General features: G+C 48.8%; 1 protein-coding gene across 6 annotated transcripts in view; it reads right to left on the reverse strand.

The window, feature by feature from the left end:
• The window catches only part of NRP2 (neuropilin 2), an 89,751-nt gene that overhangs the window by 45,215 nt on the left and 26,706 nt on the right, over window positions 1-17,830 (reverse strand). For all 6 annotated transcript variants that reach the window (XM_032114590.1, XM_032114587.1, XM_032114591.1 and 3 more), the window contains exons 3-7: window positions 15,510-15,691; window positions 11,031-11,261; window positions 10,338-10,493; window positions 8,306-8,475; window positions 7,110-7,265 (exon numbers count right to left, since the gene is read on the reverse strand). In XM_032114590.1, the coding sequence (XP_031970481.1) occupies window positions 7,110-7,265; window positions 8,306-8,475; window positions 10,338-10,493; window positions 11,031-11,261; window positions 15,510-15,691 (895 nt within the window). The remainder of the gene's footprint in view (window positions 1-7,109; window positions 7,266-8,305; window positions 8,476-10,337; window positions 10,494-11,030; window positions 11,262-15,509; window positions 15,692-17,830) is intronic.

A 17,830-nucleotide genomic window follows, 5' to 3' on the forward strand; every position in this document is an offset into this window, starting at 1 on the left:
GGACTCAGTTGCAAATCTGGCTGGTAATTGGGATGTGGGGTTGATGTGAACTTGAGCAGAAATGCTAATCTAGAGAATATATATCATGCTGCTACCGTTTAGCAACACAGCATGGTTTATGTGTTTTTAATATCCTATTTTATCCTGTCTGACCTCACTTCCCATCCTTTTCCTTGCTCAGCAGACACCAAATACCCTTTTTTTCCAGCAGGAGGGCTGTAAGAAGAGTGGTTACTGAGAAACACTCTTCGGGCATGTGTGTGTGTGTCTTGTAAACCCATGGGCACAGACACACACACAGTTTGAAAGGATGTATTTCTATACTGCAGAAAAGCCTTCAGCTTTATGCCAACACAGAAGCTGACACAAAACACCTTACCTCTGAACCTAACACCAGAGGACAGGAAATGTTAATCTGAGCCAGTGCAACTATTTTAGCACAAGGAGCAGCATGTCAGGTCAGACCAAAGATCCCTCTCTCCCAGCAGATGGCTCCTAATGGTGGCCCCAGCAGATGTCCAAGGGCAGCAAGTCCAGTGGAGTCTTCTCCTGGCAACCTCTCTTTGCTTCCCACCATCAGCAGTGTGAAGACTCTATGAGCCAAAGGTTGTATATGGACCAGCATGTTTAACACTCACTGATGAGGTTTGCTGCTCTTTTTGATTTAACATATTTCAAGTTTGGTCTTTTTAGCTCACTTCACATATATGAGCATCAGGGGCCAGAATCCAAATTTACACCAGCATAATTTGTTGCTGACTTCTGCACAGTCAAACTTGACAGAAAGCAGAAGCAGGACTGAGCCCAAAAACTTTATCACTACTATAGGCATTGCTGGAAACATCTCTTAGATGACTTTGGTCCCAACCACACACTTCCAAGAAGAGCAATTTCAATTCTGCTTTCAATTTAGAAATCAGCAACTTACGCAGGCCTAGATCACATTCAACAAGCTATGAACTCTGAATCTGGGCCATGACTCTCCAGACTGCCAGCTTGTGAGGGCAGAATTGGCACCTGACTTCCAGCTCTGCTATCAGTTGCACTGGCAGGATCTGTTCCATTGAACCTCGCTTCTGAACAGCCCCAACTGATCACAGCAAGTCATTGCTTCGCACCCCATTCAGCATAACAGAAAGGGGCCACTTTCAGAGGGCATGTGCTTGGTGCTGTTAGAGACCTGGGGTATTCCCACATGCCTGCTCGTTCAGCCTCCTTCCCAAGTGGAAGTGCACTGTGAGTCTGCAGGACCCAGCTGCTGACCAGGGTCTGACCCTGACTGTCTGGTTTCCCTGTACTGAAAATGCTGACCCCAGAGCCCCAGTACACTGTGGAGAGAGGCCCATTGACTTCAACAGGCTCTACATCCTGCCTCAAATTAGCACTCATAGCATAGGAAGAACTAGCAAGAAAATGTGTGAAATTGGGAGTGCCAAGAAAGCAAAGATTTCTTCCCTCTCTACCAAAATAGAACATTGCTATTCCTCCCGTCCTATCTGCTTCCCATCCCACTCAGCACATATTTTGAGCCAAGTCTTCGAATGGTGTAAATCAACATATCACCATCGAAGTATAAGAAGTCACAGTAATTTACACCAGCAGAAAAAAAAATACCTGGCTGTGATCTAGGGAGATAGATAGATAAATAGATATACACTCAGTGGAGAGCACACATGCGCATGCACATGAACACACATTGAAAGGTGATGGAGCCAGAAGATGAATGGGAAAACCATTAACAAATTAAAAACACCTTCCAAGAAACAGTCAAGGGAACTCGCTTTCATTGCTGCATCAAAAAGCTGCCTATCTTCTCCCCATACACTGTATGTTTACTTCTGTTTTAGTCCAGACAGCAGGTCTGCATGTAAAATTAAATTGATAATCAATGAGAGCTGACCTGCTTAATTAATTTGCTGCAGAAAGCAAGTGGTAGGGGAGAGGCTGTAAAAGTAGGGGACGTGATGTCTAGGCTAGAGGAGGACTGCGAAAGTTTTCTATGTGCATACACATGCAAGCTCCACACCAGCATTTACAAGTCGCATTTCTGACATGTTGGAACCATCATAGGGTGATGGGAGGATTTCTGAAGCTACATTAGTTCCAGTGGATATGGGAATTGTGCCATTGGCAGTTTGGAGTGAAGGAGATGAAGGACAGGGAAACAAAAAGTGCCATGAAGTTGAAGAGGCAGTGAGTCAGGGAGGGGTAGGAAATACCTCTCTCCTGTTCTATTTATTATGCTGCTTGGCCACTATGCAATTTCTTGGGGAGCTGAAGAAAGCGGCTGAGGGAGGAAGAGGAGAAGGCCAGGGATGGCAGCAGCCCTGCCTTTGTCCATATGTATGCATCTCTTCGGACCCACTAGATTTACTGCAGGATTATGTTACTCCTGTGGAGACAGAGCTCTGGAACAGAGCATGCTAACAGGATTAGAGCTTCAGGATTTAGACAAAGAAGCATGAAGGAGAAAAGTAGGGGAGATTATTTTCCTTGTCAGATAGGGAAGGCATAAAATGGGGCATGTTTGATGGTGGGAGGATTCTGGCTCAAGTGGAGGGTGGATAGTTCTGGATTTATTAAATCCAGGAACAAGGAGTTAAAAGAAAAATGATACTTGGCAACACTCAACAAAGCACAGCGTCTGGGCAAGGCACAGTGTGCTGGGCTGGGCTTGCCAGCTCTGTGTCTGTGAGAGGCTCCACTCAGATTTGGGAGTCATCAGGGACACAAGGAGTGGTACTATGTTAGCCTGCAAAGGAGATATCAGGCCCAGAAATACAAAGCTGCAGCCTTGCTAGGAAAGCCAGGGCTGTAATTCTCCCCAGGTACTGCACCAAGGGTGAATGCGCAAGGCTGCCTTTGGCACAGCCTGATGTCTTTGTCCTGCCTGCAAAAGCAGCAGAAGCAGGCTGGGACCTGGATGTTTCTGGGCAAATCCTCTGCACCATGATGTCTCTGCACAGAAACACTTGTGGCCCTGTGGCTCATTGCGCAAGCTTTTCCTGTGTTTTCCAGATAAAAAAACCACAGGATTGAACGCTTTTCTCTTCTTCCTCAGGTGAATAAATACAGGAGATGCAATTAAGAACTGAAAAGACAGAGGAACACTCCTAAAGGAAGGCACAAGGGTCTCCAAGGAGTCATTCTCAATATTCACTGCCAGCACCAAAAACCTCTGATGTCCCCACCTCCAATGTGCAGCTGAGATACTGCTCTTTACAGCAATTCAGCCTTTGTGCAATTCAGCTACCACCTGAAATGCCACCCAGGAAAGTTAGCTAATAACAAGCACAAAACCATCAAAATGAGTAGGAAATGAAAAATGCACATCAGTTGGATCTTGCTGCCATTTCTTGTCCATTGACTTCTACAGGTTCTGAAAACAAATGTTTCAGTTGCATTTTACAGAGCAATGGAGGCAGTGAGAGCAGCACTCATCATGGTCCTGACCCACTCCAATTCCTGAAATCCATCCATTCCCCAGTCCCTCACCACACTAGGTGATGGCCATGAGCTTATCTCCGCAGTTACTAAGATGGAGCAGCTCAGACCACATGGGAGCTGGAGCCCGAGATGCTACAAGGAAGGAAGCGATCAGAATGGATGAGAACTTGGTTTTCTGATAAAATCCTCATAGTTGAGTCTGTCCAAATAAAATTGGACAAAAATAAAAGGTCAGATCCTGCCAGGTGCTCTTTTCCTTCCTTGGGTTCAAGAAGAGTTGTTGTTTTCTAAAGACATTTGCAAACCACCTGCACACCAGGGCTGCTGCCTGGAAGATAACCTCTGAGGCCATCAGCCTGGCCCCAGGTCACAAGAGGCGGATGCAACAAGGAGGGCAAGAGCCAGACCAGCCTTTCTGCAGCAGTGTTGGTTTGGCCCTCTCCCCTGGCAGGGGGATACTGGTGAGTAGTAAGGGGCAAGTGCGGGATGGCACGTGGTAGTGGCCACTCTCCTCCCTGTCTCCTCTCTCAAGGAGACACACAGGAAGACAGCTCGGGAACTCTGGCCTGGTTGCTGGGTTAGCCTCTCCCCCTGGTCCCATGCCTGAGGGAAAGACAGAGCACCACCCCCTGGACAGGGGGACATCCTGTGTGTGCTGGGCCAGGCTTTGTGGGGAGTGGGCTGCCAGGAAGGGGGAAAACCTGGCAGGGATAGGGTGGGAAAGGGAGGGTGTGAGTGTAGGGCTCCCCTCCTGCCGGCTGCCTTCCCACTGCCTCCCCATCCCAGAAACATAGCAGTGCTCGTCACGGAAACAGCCCAGCCAGTCCTGTCTGCTGCGAGCACATATTAATCACATTTTCCGCTGCTCCATCCTGCCTTTCCCATTTCCCTTGCTGCTGACTGCCAGCAGCTGGGGACTCAAAGGTGAGCCATCACATTTGGCAGGGAAACACCCTGGCCCCACTGTCATCTGAAACAACGGAGGGAGGGGAAGCAGGGGGCAAAAGAGAGGCGGTCAGAGCTTCCCATCCTCTGCAGGGAGCATCATCCCCTCCCCGCCCCTCCTGCACTCTCTGGTTTTCTCTTGCATTAGCTCCCTGATGAAGATGTGAATGTTAGCTGACCCACCTATACATGGCAGAGCATTGCTTTTGGCCCACAGAGCTGGCAGAAATTCAGAGCAGTGTTTGGTACACCCCATGTGCTTATGTGCGCATGTGCATATATAAATGTGGATGTGCAGATATACATACGTGTATTATATGTGTGTCTATATATATATATGTATCTATCTGCATGTATATAGAGAGTGCCTGTCTGGCCACACCTTCCCTCCCTCCCTGCTCCTCATGGCACCAAATCAAGCTGCGGCAGACTTGACGAATCTATTTGGCATGGCTCGCTCCAGCGTTGCAGCCCAGGCTGTGTGGAGCTCCGCGCTGACGCAGGGAGGGAGCTGCACCTTGAACAGACATCTGGGAGCTTGCCTAGTCCAGGAACAGCAGGGATTAACGTGGGCACGGAATGTGGGGCCAGAGCCCCCCAGCACCAGCTCTGTGAGTGAGTGGCCTTGCCCTGGCCCCACTGCAGCTCAGCAGCTGGTGGCCAGTTGTTTGGCGGGGCAGGAAAGCAGTCACCCAGATGCAAGGGGTAGGTGAGCCACCAAAAAAAATTACTTATCCTCCAACCTTGGGAGGTGTCTGCTAAATTACGGCCAGAACATGGGAACGAGTGACTGGAACAGAGGAGTGAAAAAGAAGAGGTTTGAATTTTCCACTTTTTTTAAAAGAAGAGAAAACAGAGTAGAAAAAAGCTGACAGGAATCAAGGACCAAATCCTGAAATTGTGGCAATTCAGGTGGCTGTGGGACTGTTTTGGGTTGACACCAGCCAGGCTTTAGGGTCTTGCTGGAGCAATGTAAATTGACTTAGCAGCACTGAAACCAGTCATGCTCTCCTGCTCTGCCCTGGCTGAGGAACCAGTGTCCAACACCCAGGACAGCAAGGATGGGACATTTATTCTCCTCTGCAACTAAAACCACCCTCCAGCCGCAGATTCCTGGCCAGTAAAGACTTGAAAAGGTAAATTTATTCTCAGTGGTTATTTGAAACACTGAGCTGTGTACATAGCTCACCTCTCTGCCCAGCATGATGCATATCTCCTGCCTGCCTCAGCTTAAAGAAAAAGTCCCAATGAGTCCCCAAACTCACCTGGGGTGAGGAGAGATGGCCCCAGTTCACAGAAAGGTCTGCTGTGACCAGTGGGTCCTGGGAGAGCACAGAGGCTCCACACCACTGCATGGGCACTGTGTTAGAGCTATACATGAGCTCTGCCATGAGCTACTGTCCTGGAGACAGCCCACCTGAGATCTGGGGGAGCCCAGCTGAGGACTCCCCTACATGGTGCTGGGCTGCCCAAGTACCTCAATTTCCTTACTTCTAAAATAGGACTAACACTCCCTCAGTGGCATATGAGGAGTTTAAATACTCCAAATATTGCAGGTATGAGACCCTGATCGGGACATCTGCACAGAGAAGACTCATTCTGGGAAGCAGAGGGAATTTGAACCTAAGACATACTTGTGGGGATGGGGAAATCACACAGCCCGGAAGGGAAGGAAATGTCTGGATGAATCCTGGACAAGGCAGGCTACTGCATTTCATGCCAGCAGGGCCCGTGCCAGCAAATGGAAGGGACAGCTAATTTAATAGAAGTGCTGAGCAATTGAAAATCACTGGGATGTGTGTGTGGGGGAGGTGTGTGGGACCCCAGCCACAGAGTTCACACAGACACACTATGGCACATCAGCAGGGAGGACCTGAACACAGCAGCAGTGCTGGTGGGTGCCACAGAAGAGTAGGAAAATGCTTTCTTGAGGCACCCTTAACCAGGGAACAACCACATGACCAAAGCAATTGACAGAGAAAAACCTGCCTGGCACCATGGCTGCCTTAACCCTCCTCCCCACACCCCAAACCTCCCACGCAGACCACTCCAAGTTTATCTTTCCTGGCCACACACCAGCACCCATATGGTGTGAAATGGATGAACACCCTCCCTTCTCCTTGCTCCCGTCTCTGTGTGTGTCCCAGCAACAGAGCAAGAGCATGCACAGCTCCCAGGGCTCAATGCACCCTTGCTGACCATCCCTGCTAGTGCAGATCCCACAGCTCTGGCAGCCCGAATTGTTTCCCATTATTTATTGCTCATTTTGTTCTCTAGGACAGTGCAATTGCCTCTTAGGATTTGTGCCCTTTCATTTCCAGGCCTCAGTAACTCCTGAACTACAGTTTCATGTGGTTTTGTGATTGTTAACCCAGCATGCAGACGAGTCTACGACCATAAAAGCTCAATGAATCTTATATGGCAAAACACAAGCTGCGAAAACATTTTCTCCTTCATTTGCAGTCAAAGAACATACTCTCACCACCACGAAAGATGCAGCAGCAGCCAGGTTTTCCAAGGAATAGTTTTTCTACATTGCTGTGCAGAGGAGAAAGGACTATTTCTGCTCAGAGCATCATCTGTCTTTTAGCCATCATCAGAAAAATGGTCCCTCACAGATTAAACCCTCTGGGCCTGCAAAGTCTCTCAGTTCTCTTCCCTCTTGTTACCTGCAAGACTCACCAAGGTGCAGGCAAAAGAGACAAAAAGGCTATTACCTTGTGGTTTTTCCCATGTCGGTACATCATCCAGTCCTCCCCATTGGTGCTGACCTCCAGCTTGTAGGTACGGACATAGTAGCCCTTCTGGGTTTCTCTTGAGATGGCACCCTGTGTGGCAATGGCTGTGAGCACAGTCAGGAAGTGGAGGTCCACCTTTCCAGGGGAAAAAGGGACAAGAAAGAGAGTGGTGACCACCTGAGAGTCCAGAGTGGCTAATTAGTTCCTCCCTCTGTCTCTGAAATATAAAAAGGTGCAAATTCAGCCTGTCTCACTCTATCTGTGGATGCACAGTTCAACAGGCATGACCCTCCCCCAGGGCTGACTTCAGCCAGATAGGACCCTGGGACAAGAGTAGCTAAGGATCTTGATGTCTATTTATATGGAACCATCACAAAGCCGCCTTCTTGCCTCACACCAAGCATTAGGATCTGCACAGAAGCTCATGTCCATTAAAGCAGGACAGAGACCAACTTTTTCCACGTAAAATAAAAGCATGATATCAATTAGCAAGTCCTGCAGCTCTTGGTTTTCCCTTGCTGGTTTTTTTTTTTTGTTTATTTTACAACATGGGTTGAGAAAGGTCAGCAGAGCTGGCTTAGTAGCCCTGCCATGAATGAAGAATGAGACGTCTGCTAGGGGCAATGACATTCACCACCTCCTGCTCGTAGTGCCCTTTAGCAAGCAGTGTCTCCCGGCGATGTGACACGGCCAGAAGCTGTGTGCAGACACACTGTGGCTCTAACCAGCTCCCAGGGAAAGCCTTTGCTCTGTCAGCTCCCCGCCTGACACAGCCCGCTCACGCTCCCTGCATCACTGATGAGATAAATATTATTCTAGTTGTTTTTCTATGCACCCCCTGGAGACTTTGGTCCTCAGGCCAGTGGCGGAGTCAGTGGCCCTTGTAAGTGGCAGAGGTCTCTCAGTCTCTGTCAGACTGCTGGAAAGTCCATCAAGGTTTTGGGCAGAAAGGAGGGGGTGGGAGAGAGACAGCGGATGGAGTCAGTCCTTGTGTGGGTAAGCTAATGGGAGAGCCAGCCAGCCACATTTCACTGAGGCATTGCAGCTCCCCTGCTGCTTGCTCCCCATGAGCCACAGAGGCAATAAAAAATTCAACAGGCCTTATGGTCAGGGGTCAGTTTAACAGCATGACACTCCATTTGGTAGGGGAAGAGGCGAATGGGCTGGAAGGGTACCTGGAGGTACTCTTTGTTGCTGTCTACATTGGGGGTCCAGCCGTTGTCATCACTGTTGAGGCGGCTCTGCTGAGGGGTCCATCGCCCATCTGAATAGGTGGAGGAGGCACTGATCTGCATGTTGGAGATCCTGCCAGACTCCATCCCCAGAGGCACATTGCACTGAAAGTCTAGAGCAGACACACACATACACAGAGATTGGTTTACTGTCTCAGTACTTCACCCCCAAGTGAAAGGCAGCCCTGAACTAATCTCTCCATCTAATCCTGAGCAAAGCTGCCTGTCTGGAAAGATGAACAGATCTGCACCATCTTGCAGGTTGTGTGTGTTCACAGATGGCACTGAAAAATTACAGATAGGGCAGCTTTGTGTTTACAAGGCCCTCTGAACACTAATACAGGCTGGATCTTTCTCCCTTTCTCTATCTTCTTCACCTTTGCTCAGTTTTGACACAATTCTGTGCCTTCCCTCCCTCCACCTCCAACAAGATGTTCCAAGTACCCTTATCACAAAGTTCCCATCTTCCTGAAGGCTGTAGGTGAAATCTAAGCACTGACAAGGCAAGGAGTACAGACAAGACACATTAGGAGGGTGCTTACTGTTGTGCTGCCAGCAGGAATGTCAAGGATTGGAATGGGCAGCTATAAAGGTTTTGTGTGCATGTGAGAGCAGGGTTGTATGTGTGTATGTGTCTATGTGCATGCACTGTATGTGGTATCAGGCCCATAGGGATTAACCAGGCAAGATTATGAAAGACTCTTCTATGCTTTCATTTGCATCTCCTCACTTCTAAGGCTTTAAAAGTCACATTTTGCTCAGTTTTATGGCACATCTCATCTATTTCATGGCAGCTGTCCCGTAAAAACAATAGCAAAGAAGACAGTGATAGAAAATACTGCATGGGTCTAAGCGTGCTGCTACTGTAAACCAATGGGGCTCTACCAAACTGCCTGTTTTTAATGTGGCCAAGTCAACCTTGGGTGGAAATGATGGGCCAGGTTAGGATGTCAGTGCTATTATTGAAGTTTCAATTTACACCACCATAAATGAAAACAGGCCTGGCCCTTTAACAAAGGCTCTTGTGCTTGATTTCTCAAGCTTTGTGTTCAACATCTTATTTCCAACTCCTTTTAAAGGACAGAATAGAAAAGGGATTAAAGAACAGATCAGCTGAGTGTGGCAATAGGTAATGGTGAAGAGCCCATGCTTGTCTGTAACTCTCATAGCCTCAGCAGAACATCCCTTAATCACAGAGTAAGAGGTTGTGACCCTGCTGCCCTGGTGCTGCACAACCCCTACTCTACCCTGCTCTCTGTCACAGGCTTGCAGTGGCAGGTCAGGGACTCCCTCTCTTTCTCTGGGACTGAGGGGTGTCCTGAAGGCTGCTTCTGTTGTATCAGAGGTTCACTGGGAACAGAGGTCAAGAACAGTGGCTCTGATGCAAAAATACCATGGGAAAACAAATGAAACCTTTCCTTGCCTGCAAGTGTTACCAGAATGAATCAAAATGTTCTTTATTCTCAAAACACACAACTTACTCCTCACTCTACATCAATTTACCTCCCTTATTAAAGGTTATAATCAAAATTTGGCTTGAAATTCTTAGAGCTTTAAGCAATCTTTAATTAGACAGCCAAGAAATTACAATGTGTGGTTTGGGACTCTGAATTTCTGAAAAACTAGAGAAAGAGAGAGCACATATTTTCCCTGATGCTTTAATGAATCTGCTGCATATGCTGGGCTGAAGTCTTCCCCTAAATCCTTTGGGCTGAGCACATGCATGAAGGATTCTAACTCAAAAGGTATTGAGAAGACTTCACAAGCAAGTGAAAAGTCAACAAAAGGTCAGAAAGTGAAATTCTTACTGAAATCTCACTTCTATCAGAAAGAGAGAACACACATAAGTGGAACTGCTGTCTGCACTGCTGGTGGAGAACCAGCCCCTGGACACACTTCACTCCTGCATATGCCAAATGAAAGATGGGAAACACAGGGGACACAACTAAGTCATGCACACACATTTCCAACTTACTTTCTGGGACTTCCTGGTGGTTCAAGTAGTACTGAGCAGAGAAACCGTCCTTAGCCACTGCCAGGTCCGTGTGGAAGGTGAGAGAGAGGACGCCAGTGGTTGAGCGGATGTCCGATGGCATCTTAGTGCCACAATACCTGCCTATCAAGGGGCCAACTGCAAAAGAAAGAGCAGCAAAGGTAATGCCTGCTTTTCCACCAGCCTCCTGGGTCACCAACACATTGCTGATCAGGATAAAAAAGATAGGCTTTGGGGATGGGCTATTTTTTATATCCACTGGCCTGGTGCCATGCAGTGCAGAAATACCCACTGCAGCAGGCATTGCTCTGCAATTGTTGGGAAATACTCCAAACCACTCTGTTTCTCAGTTCTTCTATAAAGTGACAAGGTCCTCCCATCATTGCATGAACCCACTGCCCTTCCCTGAGGGAGAACTGCTGGTGTTTGGAGTGTCCCATGGGGCTTTTCAGACCAGTGCTTACAACAGAGCAGTAGCTTGTGGTTTAATGAATGCAGCCTTCTGCAAGCACGCTGTCTCCTGGCTGGCCATGGAGTGCCCTGATGGCAGGTTGCAGGCTGCAGCCACCTTTGAGGTTAGGCACCCCTGGTGTTCGGACACAGATTGCACAGTTTTGGAGCTTTGTGAGACACCAGGAAGGGCCAAGAAAACCAGTGCAGCACCTCGTGGCTTACCCTGAGGGATGCCATCCCAGATGTCTAGCCAGTCATACTTGCAGTCTCCTTCCCCCGCCTGCAGTGGGTCATGCTCAAGGTCGAAAAGCAGAAAGTGGAGGAGGATTTCTGTCTTTGGCTTGGCTATGATTGTGAAGATGCAGTCCAGGTTGTGTGGATACTTGTCAGGGAAACCCGGAGACTCAATAGTGCCATTGGAGGCGGTGAAGTTTCTGGAGCAGTCCTCGGAGCCTGTAGCAGCAGGAAAAGCCCAGAACCTTAGCAACAATGAAGCTTAATGCCAACAACTTGACACTGTGGGAACCCCATTCTGAGCTTAGCAGGGTTGTGTATTCACTTCTGGAAATGTCCAGCAGCTCAAGAGCTGTGGGAATTACTGCAGGGAGTGAGAAGGTGATTTTCAAAGCTTTCCACAGGTGGAGAGACAAGGTCCATGAAGTCACTGTAATGGACAACATGGTTCTAAATCCCTTAGACAGCTTTGCAAACATAATCTGTACACTACTGCTGATCCTTCTGACAATTACCTCAAAACCAGGACTAGAAGAGCAATCCTATCCAAAACCATGGATGTGATTTGGCAGGCCAGCACCCTGCCATGTCCCTCACACCGGTGGTGGTAGACAGGGAGGTCACGCCAAGCTGGCCTGCCTTCCCCAGCTGGCCCTTTCCACTCTAACCCGTCCCCCAAACACTGACCTGGCAGACCTGCATGCTGCTCCAGAGCCTGCAGAGAGGCCGGCCAGCACGCAGGGAGCTGCCATCCACAGTACTCATGTCACAGCTGCTACCTGCAGCCAGGCAGGCAAGGCACCACAGCGGCCCCAGGTCTGATGGAGGAGCCCCTGTCCACAGAAGGAGCTGCCTGGGATGGGGCAGAGAAGAGTAATGGGATGTATTCTTTTTGGAAAGGCTGTCGCCGTGAGCCAGTCTCCTGCAAACTCCACCCTTCCAGCACAGACATCTGTGCCTCAGTTTCCTCTTGAGAAAATCTGGAAGCACAAATATTTACACAGTGAAAGGGCTTGTGGGAGGGTGCCAGTGTCTCCACTGTTTGCTGCAAACCCTTGGGAAGTGCACAGTTAGCCTGCAGCCCCTCCGAGATCCACACAAGAGACAGGGGCCAGCTCCAGCAAATGTCCCCACAACGTGGCCACAACAAGAGTGAGGGTAACAGGGCCCATGGCAGGGGTGTCTCTGCTGAGAGCTGGAACAGAGCCCTCTTTTTCACAGAATGAGCCATCCACACCAGAAATGCAAGTTATTTCTACCCTTAAGGAAGACCTTTGCGTGGTGAGGAGGACAGACAATGTTGTCTCTTATTTATTGCTGACCTCAGCACTGGCCTCAGCTGCAGCCAGGCCAGCTCGGTGCCCCCTCTCATACAGCCAAGGTGCCTCGGGGTGGCTGGGGAAAGGGGAATTTATGTCATATTCATACCACGGTGACTTTGAAACCCTTGCCAGGACAATAGGCAACAGAAATCTGCAGCCTGGAGCTATCAGAGGGGAAAGGGAATGTGAGAGGCTGCTGGCTACTGCTGCAACGCAGCACTAGCATTTGCAAAGGTTTCTGCTTCATTTTACTGGGACACTCTCCTTCTCCTCTACAAACCCTTTTGCTTCAGCTCTTCCAGGCAGTAGGAGCCTTCCCAGGACTAATGGGAGACTTGTTATTCAATTCATCATTAACCTACGGGAGTCAGACCAGCAGCCCGAAGTAATAGCAGGATCTTGCACTGCATTATGCAGTGCCTGGCTGGAGAGCTACTCAGGAGAGGCTCTTAATTGACTACCTAATGAAGCAGCCAGCTTTTCGGGTGTGAACCTGTGGGGTAAAATGCAGAGGCAAAAAAAAAAGGCCAAACACAAATCACAGCATAATGCCATGAACAGGAATAAGGGTGTACTTTGTTCTAAACACCTTGAAAGACGAACAAACAGTGAAAATAAGACAAGCTCCGAGCTAGGGAGAAAATCAAGGACTAAACCCAGAGTCAGGGACTGTCCTCTAGAGACAGGAAAGAGATGTAAACTATGTAGTTACATGAGACAAGAGTTTCCTCACGTGGGGCTCTTATCACATTTGGCATCTTTGTCTACATTTTGGCTAATAGCAGCAAACACAATGATCAGCTTTTTATAAGGAAGCTGCAGATAATCAACAGGAGTCATGCTGGCTTCAGCAGCACAGGCCAGCCTGAGAAGAGACTTTGATGCCCAGCGCTGGAGAGCTCAGGCCGGCCCTGCCAAACTGACTCACAAAGGAACCAGCAGGGAGGCTGGACCAGCCAGGGCAGGCGGCTCTTTTGTCAGCCCACAGACTGCTGACTGATACCCATCAGGGGATTCAAAGACTGGTATGTGGTTGTTTGTATGCAGATTGCTCCTCTCTCACACTGTGATAAGGGAAATTCAGCACAAGGTGGGGAAATAAATGCTCGATTGAAAAGAGTTGTTTTTTTAGGTCGCCTTTAAGACAGAAGGAATCTGCAGCCACTGATGCCTTTACTGATCTGGACAATGACAATCTGATGACCTTTAAAGCTGGTGACACCCTTGCTGGTTATGCTGACAGCTCAGACGGAAACTTGGCTCGTGCCAGCCTGCCTGCCGACAGAAGGCAGAGTTTGCTTGTACTGCAGTAGCCCCGCAGCCAGCACTGCCCACCGCCCTCTCTGGAGCCCTGGCGGGGACTGGGGCTGGGCAGATGTGGGCTGGGAGTGCTCCCGGAGCACAGGCTCATCCACACTCCTGTGCCAAAACCTGCCTAGCCAGGCTTGATTTCATGGGCTGTGGCTGTATCTGGAGAGGATGGCTGCCTGCAGGGGTGGGGGTGACAAAAGGAGCCCCAGCACCACTTCAGACCTGAGGGCGGTACTGCAGGGACTTACATCGAAGGATACAAACTCAGCTCCAGTCTCCACTCAATATCTGCTCTCTTCCAGATCGGCCCTTGATTCCTCTCCTTCCCTCCCAGCAATAACTTCTTTTCCCCATGAATTTGGTCCCTTACTGGCTCCCACCCAGACCGACAGGGCTCCTGCCTGCCATCCCTTCCCACAGCATGGCTGGGCCACCTCAGCCAGCTGGACCACCCCACACTGCCTTGTGCCCTGAGTCAGGGCGTGGACCCAGTGTGAGGTCAGGCACAACCCAGCACAGCCTGCTGGGTTCACAGGAGGTGTGTGTGCAGGGAAAGAGAGGCAAGGGGGGCTGAGGTGGGTCTTCCCACCTACACTCTTTGCCATCCTCCGTGATGGCAACTGGCCTTAGCAAACCCCATATCTGGCTGAATCACTAAACTCTTTGAGGACTAATCTGCATCCTAACCATCAACTAACAGTGGTGGTGAGCTGGCTGCACAACAGCTAAATGCCCAGTTATGCAGTCCAGGCAACCACCAGCAACAGCATTTTCCTCATCCATTTGAACCTTCATACATGTCCTGTCCTCATCAATTCACAAGGAATTTAGGGAGTCTCATTCTCTTGCAGCAAAATCTCCACATTCACATCTACCTATGACCAGACTGTGTGCTGTCTGTACGCCTCTCCCTGCTGCACAGCTGGCCCAGGGACCCTGGGCAATGCTGCCTGTGCTCCTCATGTTTTCTTTAAAGAGGCTGGATAAGTAACCCTGTTGTGCTCCTTTTTGGTTCTTCCCATGGCACAGACATTTTCTTTTGGTGCTGGATGCAATGACATGAAAGCCACGTGTGTTGTCTTCCAACACATCAACAAAGGAATGCGGGCACAGGGCAGACACCCGCGTGCCCGTGGCAAAACTCTCTCCTGTTCCCTCAGCATGCAGGCACACCTCTCTCACATGCAGGGGTTATTTTTTCAAGCCTCTTTCTTCCCAGATACAAAATTCTGGCAAGTATTTAGACAGAAACACTATTACAAGGGTTTTGAGCAGCTTTTTCTTTCCTCAGTAATAGCTCAGTATTAAACAGAATTATGAACTGTTCCTCTTACATCAGCTGGAAAGGTGCTGCCTCAGATTTTGACAGCACTGCTGCCAGCAACCACTTGAAAACCAGAGCCCCCGGTTACAAACCCCACACCCATGGAGAGAAAACACAGCGTCACTGATCAACCCTGAATTGCTGCTCCACAGGAGGGGGAGCTCCATGCACTTGTAGCAGAGGGACAATCCCCTTTTAGCCCTGACAAGCTCCACACATGCCAGGGAGAAAAGATGTATATTTCAAGTCCTCGAATACAAGAGAGCATTTAAGGAGCAACCCTGCTTTAATTGCCACACTGTGATCAAAAAATGCACTGTCATGTGCCATTAACATCTTTACCTTCTTGGAAATGTGATGCACAGATTTGCTTAAATAAAAAAAAGAAAAATGTGCTTTATCTCTGGAAAACATGCTAGAAATCACATTGAAAAAGTGGTCAAAGGCATCTCCTGGTGAAGATAATTGTGGCAAACAGTCTGGGAGACAGGCACCGACTCAGACACTCACCTGTCTTGTAGATCTCGTAGCGCAGAGAGAAGCCGGCACCTTGCCGTGCGTAGTCTGAGGTGAACTTGATATAGAGAGAGGGGCCAGAAGAGATGATGGTAGGAGGTGCAATGTTCCCACAGTGCTTGCCCAGCAGGTCTGCCGCTTCACTGTCCCCATCACGGATCTCGATGTAGTCGTACCTGCGGGGGCAGGTGAAATGGCAGGGAAACCATCTGTCAGGGAGATGCTTCAGGATGCCGGGAACAAAAACCGCTCTTGGTATCTGCATATTTCACAGAACGTCTTCCAGACAGGTACCTGGGACTCTCTTATTTACACCACACCACAGACCCCAAACCATTTTTTCTCTTTTGTCTGACTACATTTAGGTCCTTTCCTCTGTTGCCATTCACATCATTAATTTATTGCACATACATCCACTTCACTTTCTGAGCCAACATGCAAAATCTAGGACACACTTTACCTCCATTTCCACAAAACTCCTTTGGCATGGGAGAAGCTCAGATACAACTCTCCTGGGGCTGCTCTCCTCCCCTGACCTCTCCTCAGAAGTGCCATTGTGCTATTTGGCAGAGCTCACTATATTCCAGTATCCATGTGGGATTCAGCCAAGCATGTACCAAGCATGAGACTGTCAATGTTCAAACCATGTGAGCAGGTAGCTATTTTGTGCACTAACACCACATTGGTCCTTTAACAACCAAGGCAAGTACACTCACTTAGCACTTGGATATTAGTATTAATCCTCTTCTGTTAAGTGCTAATGAAGATTTTCTGTGGATGAGAAGTTTTGTGTAAGAGCTGGGTACCCACACTGACTATTGCTGATCTTGTACACCCTGTAACTGCAACCTGCCTTTGCTAAACCCTACTTGAAGATGTTCCACCTGCCCACTGGCAGGTATCTGACTGGTCTGGGGGAGGAATGCATAGGGTTAGAAGAGTTGTCTCCTCATGCAGAGACAAAAGCTTGTTGCAAAGCTTGGCTGGAAGGTGAAACTCCCACAGATCCCTTCATATTTTCTAGGCCATGACTAGGCAAGGTAGTAGTATCAGGCTCTGCGTGCTGAGAAGAAACAAACAGCTTTTATGTGTACATCTTGTTCTTCAGCTGCTTTCTAACGCCCACATTCTCCCGCCCCTCTCCTCTCTGGCCAGCATGCTGCTATTTACAGAAACTGACCATCTCTCTAGGACTGTTTATTTGCTTTGTATCAACCTGTTTGAACATGCTACAGCTCTTCTCACGGGGCCAGGGAGGAAAAAAGCATTTCCAGGCTGCCAGGAATCTGCCTTTCTTCTTTGTCACAAGATCTTCTGTTTGGGAATGGAGAGTTGAAAGGAGAAGTAGCTTGCTGGATACAGAATGATCCTCATGTGACTCATTCCCGTTCTGCAAAGCACATATCGGCAAGCAACAACCTCAAAACAAACTTACAGGGACTTAGTATGCTCCTCCACAAAGAAAGATGGCCCAGATGGCTTTGGTTTCACTCCTTTCTGGGACTAAATCAGGCTGAGAGCCAGAAGCAAAATGCCTGCAGATAAAATCCTGTCTACGCTGGACTGAGCACTCAACTAGCTGCAATCACCCAGCCTTTAACTTCATTACAGACTCAATTGGCTTGGCCAAGGTGAAATCCAAGTGGTCTTGAGAAGTGGCACTCAAACAGGAAGAGCATTTGGCTTAGCTGGTGTGTGGACACACAGCAATGCAAATGAAGATCTGCTCCCTCTGCTCTCTCCTCAGCTCTGCCTAGCCATCTATTACCTCGTGACCCCTTATTACCCTGACACCAGTCAGCAGCACCCTGAATGACCCCACTAATGTCCATCATATGTGGCTTGATCCTACCATCTCTCTAGGGAGGAGGAATGTAGAAGGCAGTGTTAGTGCTTCTAAGTAGAATTTTTTCCTCCTTGTTTATCTATTTGTTTAAAGTAGTACTGAGCAAACAGCGGGGACATTTTGTTCTTTAAATAACTACTTGCTTTCAGTGTGCTTGCAGCCCTTCCACATCTGAAGTGCACATCTGTGCCGCAGGACTACTGGCTACTAGTGAAATTGTGAATATGTGGCAAAAAATGAATTTGGCAAAAACATGAATGTTGGCAAAACACAGTTAATGGGGTGGATTGTAAAAGCTGCCATTTTCATGCACAGGCAGAGGTTAGCTGCATCCCAGGGAATCACATCTGTTTGTGTCCTCGTGGGGTTGTACCTCGCCAACACAGTACATGGCTTCAACTACCTGACTGCAGTGATCACAGCTGCTGCTGTAGCCAGCACACCACACATCCTAGTGCTGTCCACATGG

This window comes from Corvus moneduloides, chromosome 7 (genome assembly GCF_009650955.1).
Source record: "Corvus moneduloides isolate bCorMon1 chromosome 7, bCorMon1.pri, whole genome shotgun sequence".
NCBI classification, from domain to species: Eukaryota; Metazoa; Chordata; class Aves; order Passeriformes; family Corvidae; genus Corvus; species Corvus moneduloides.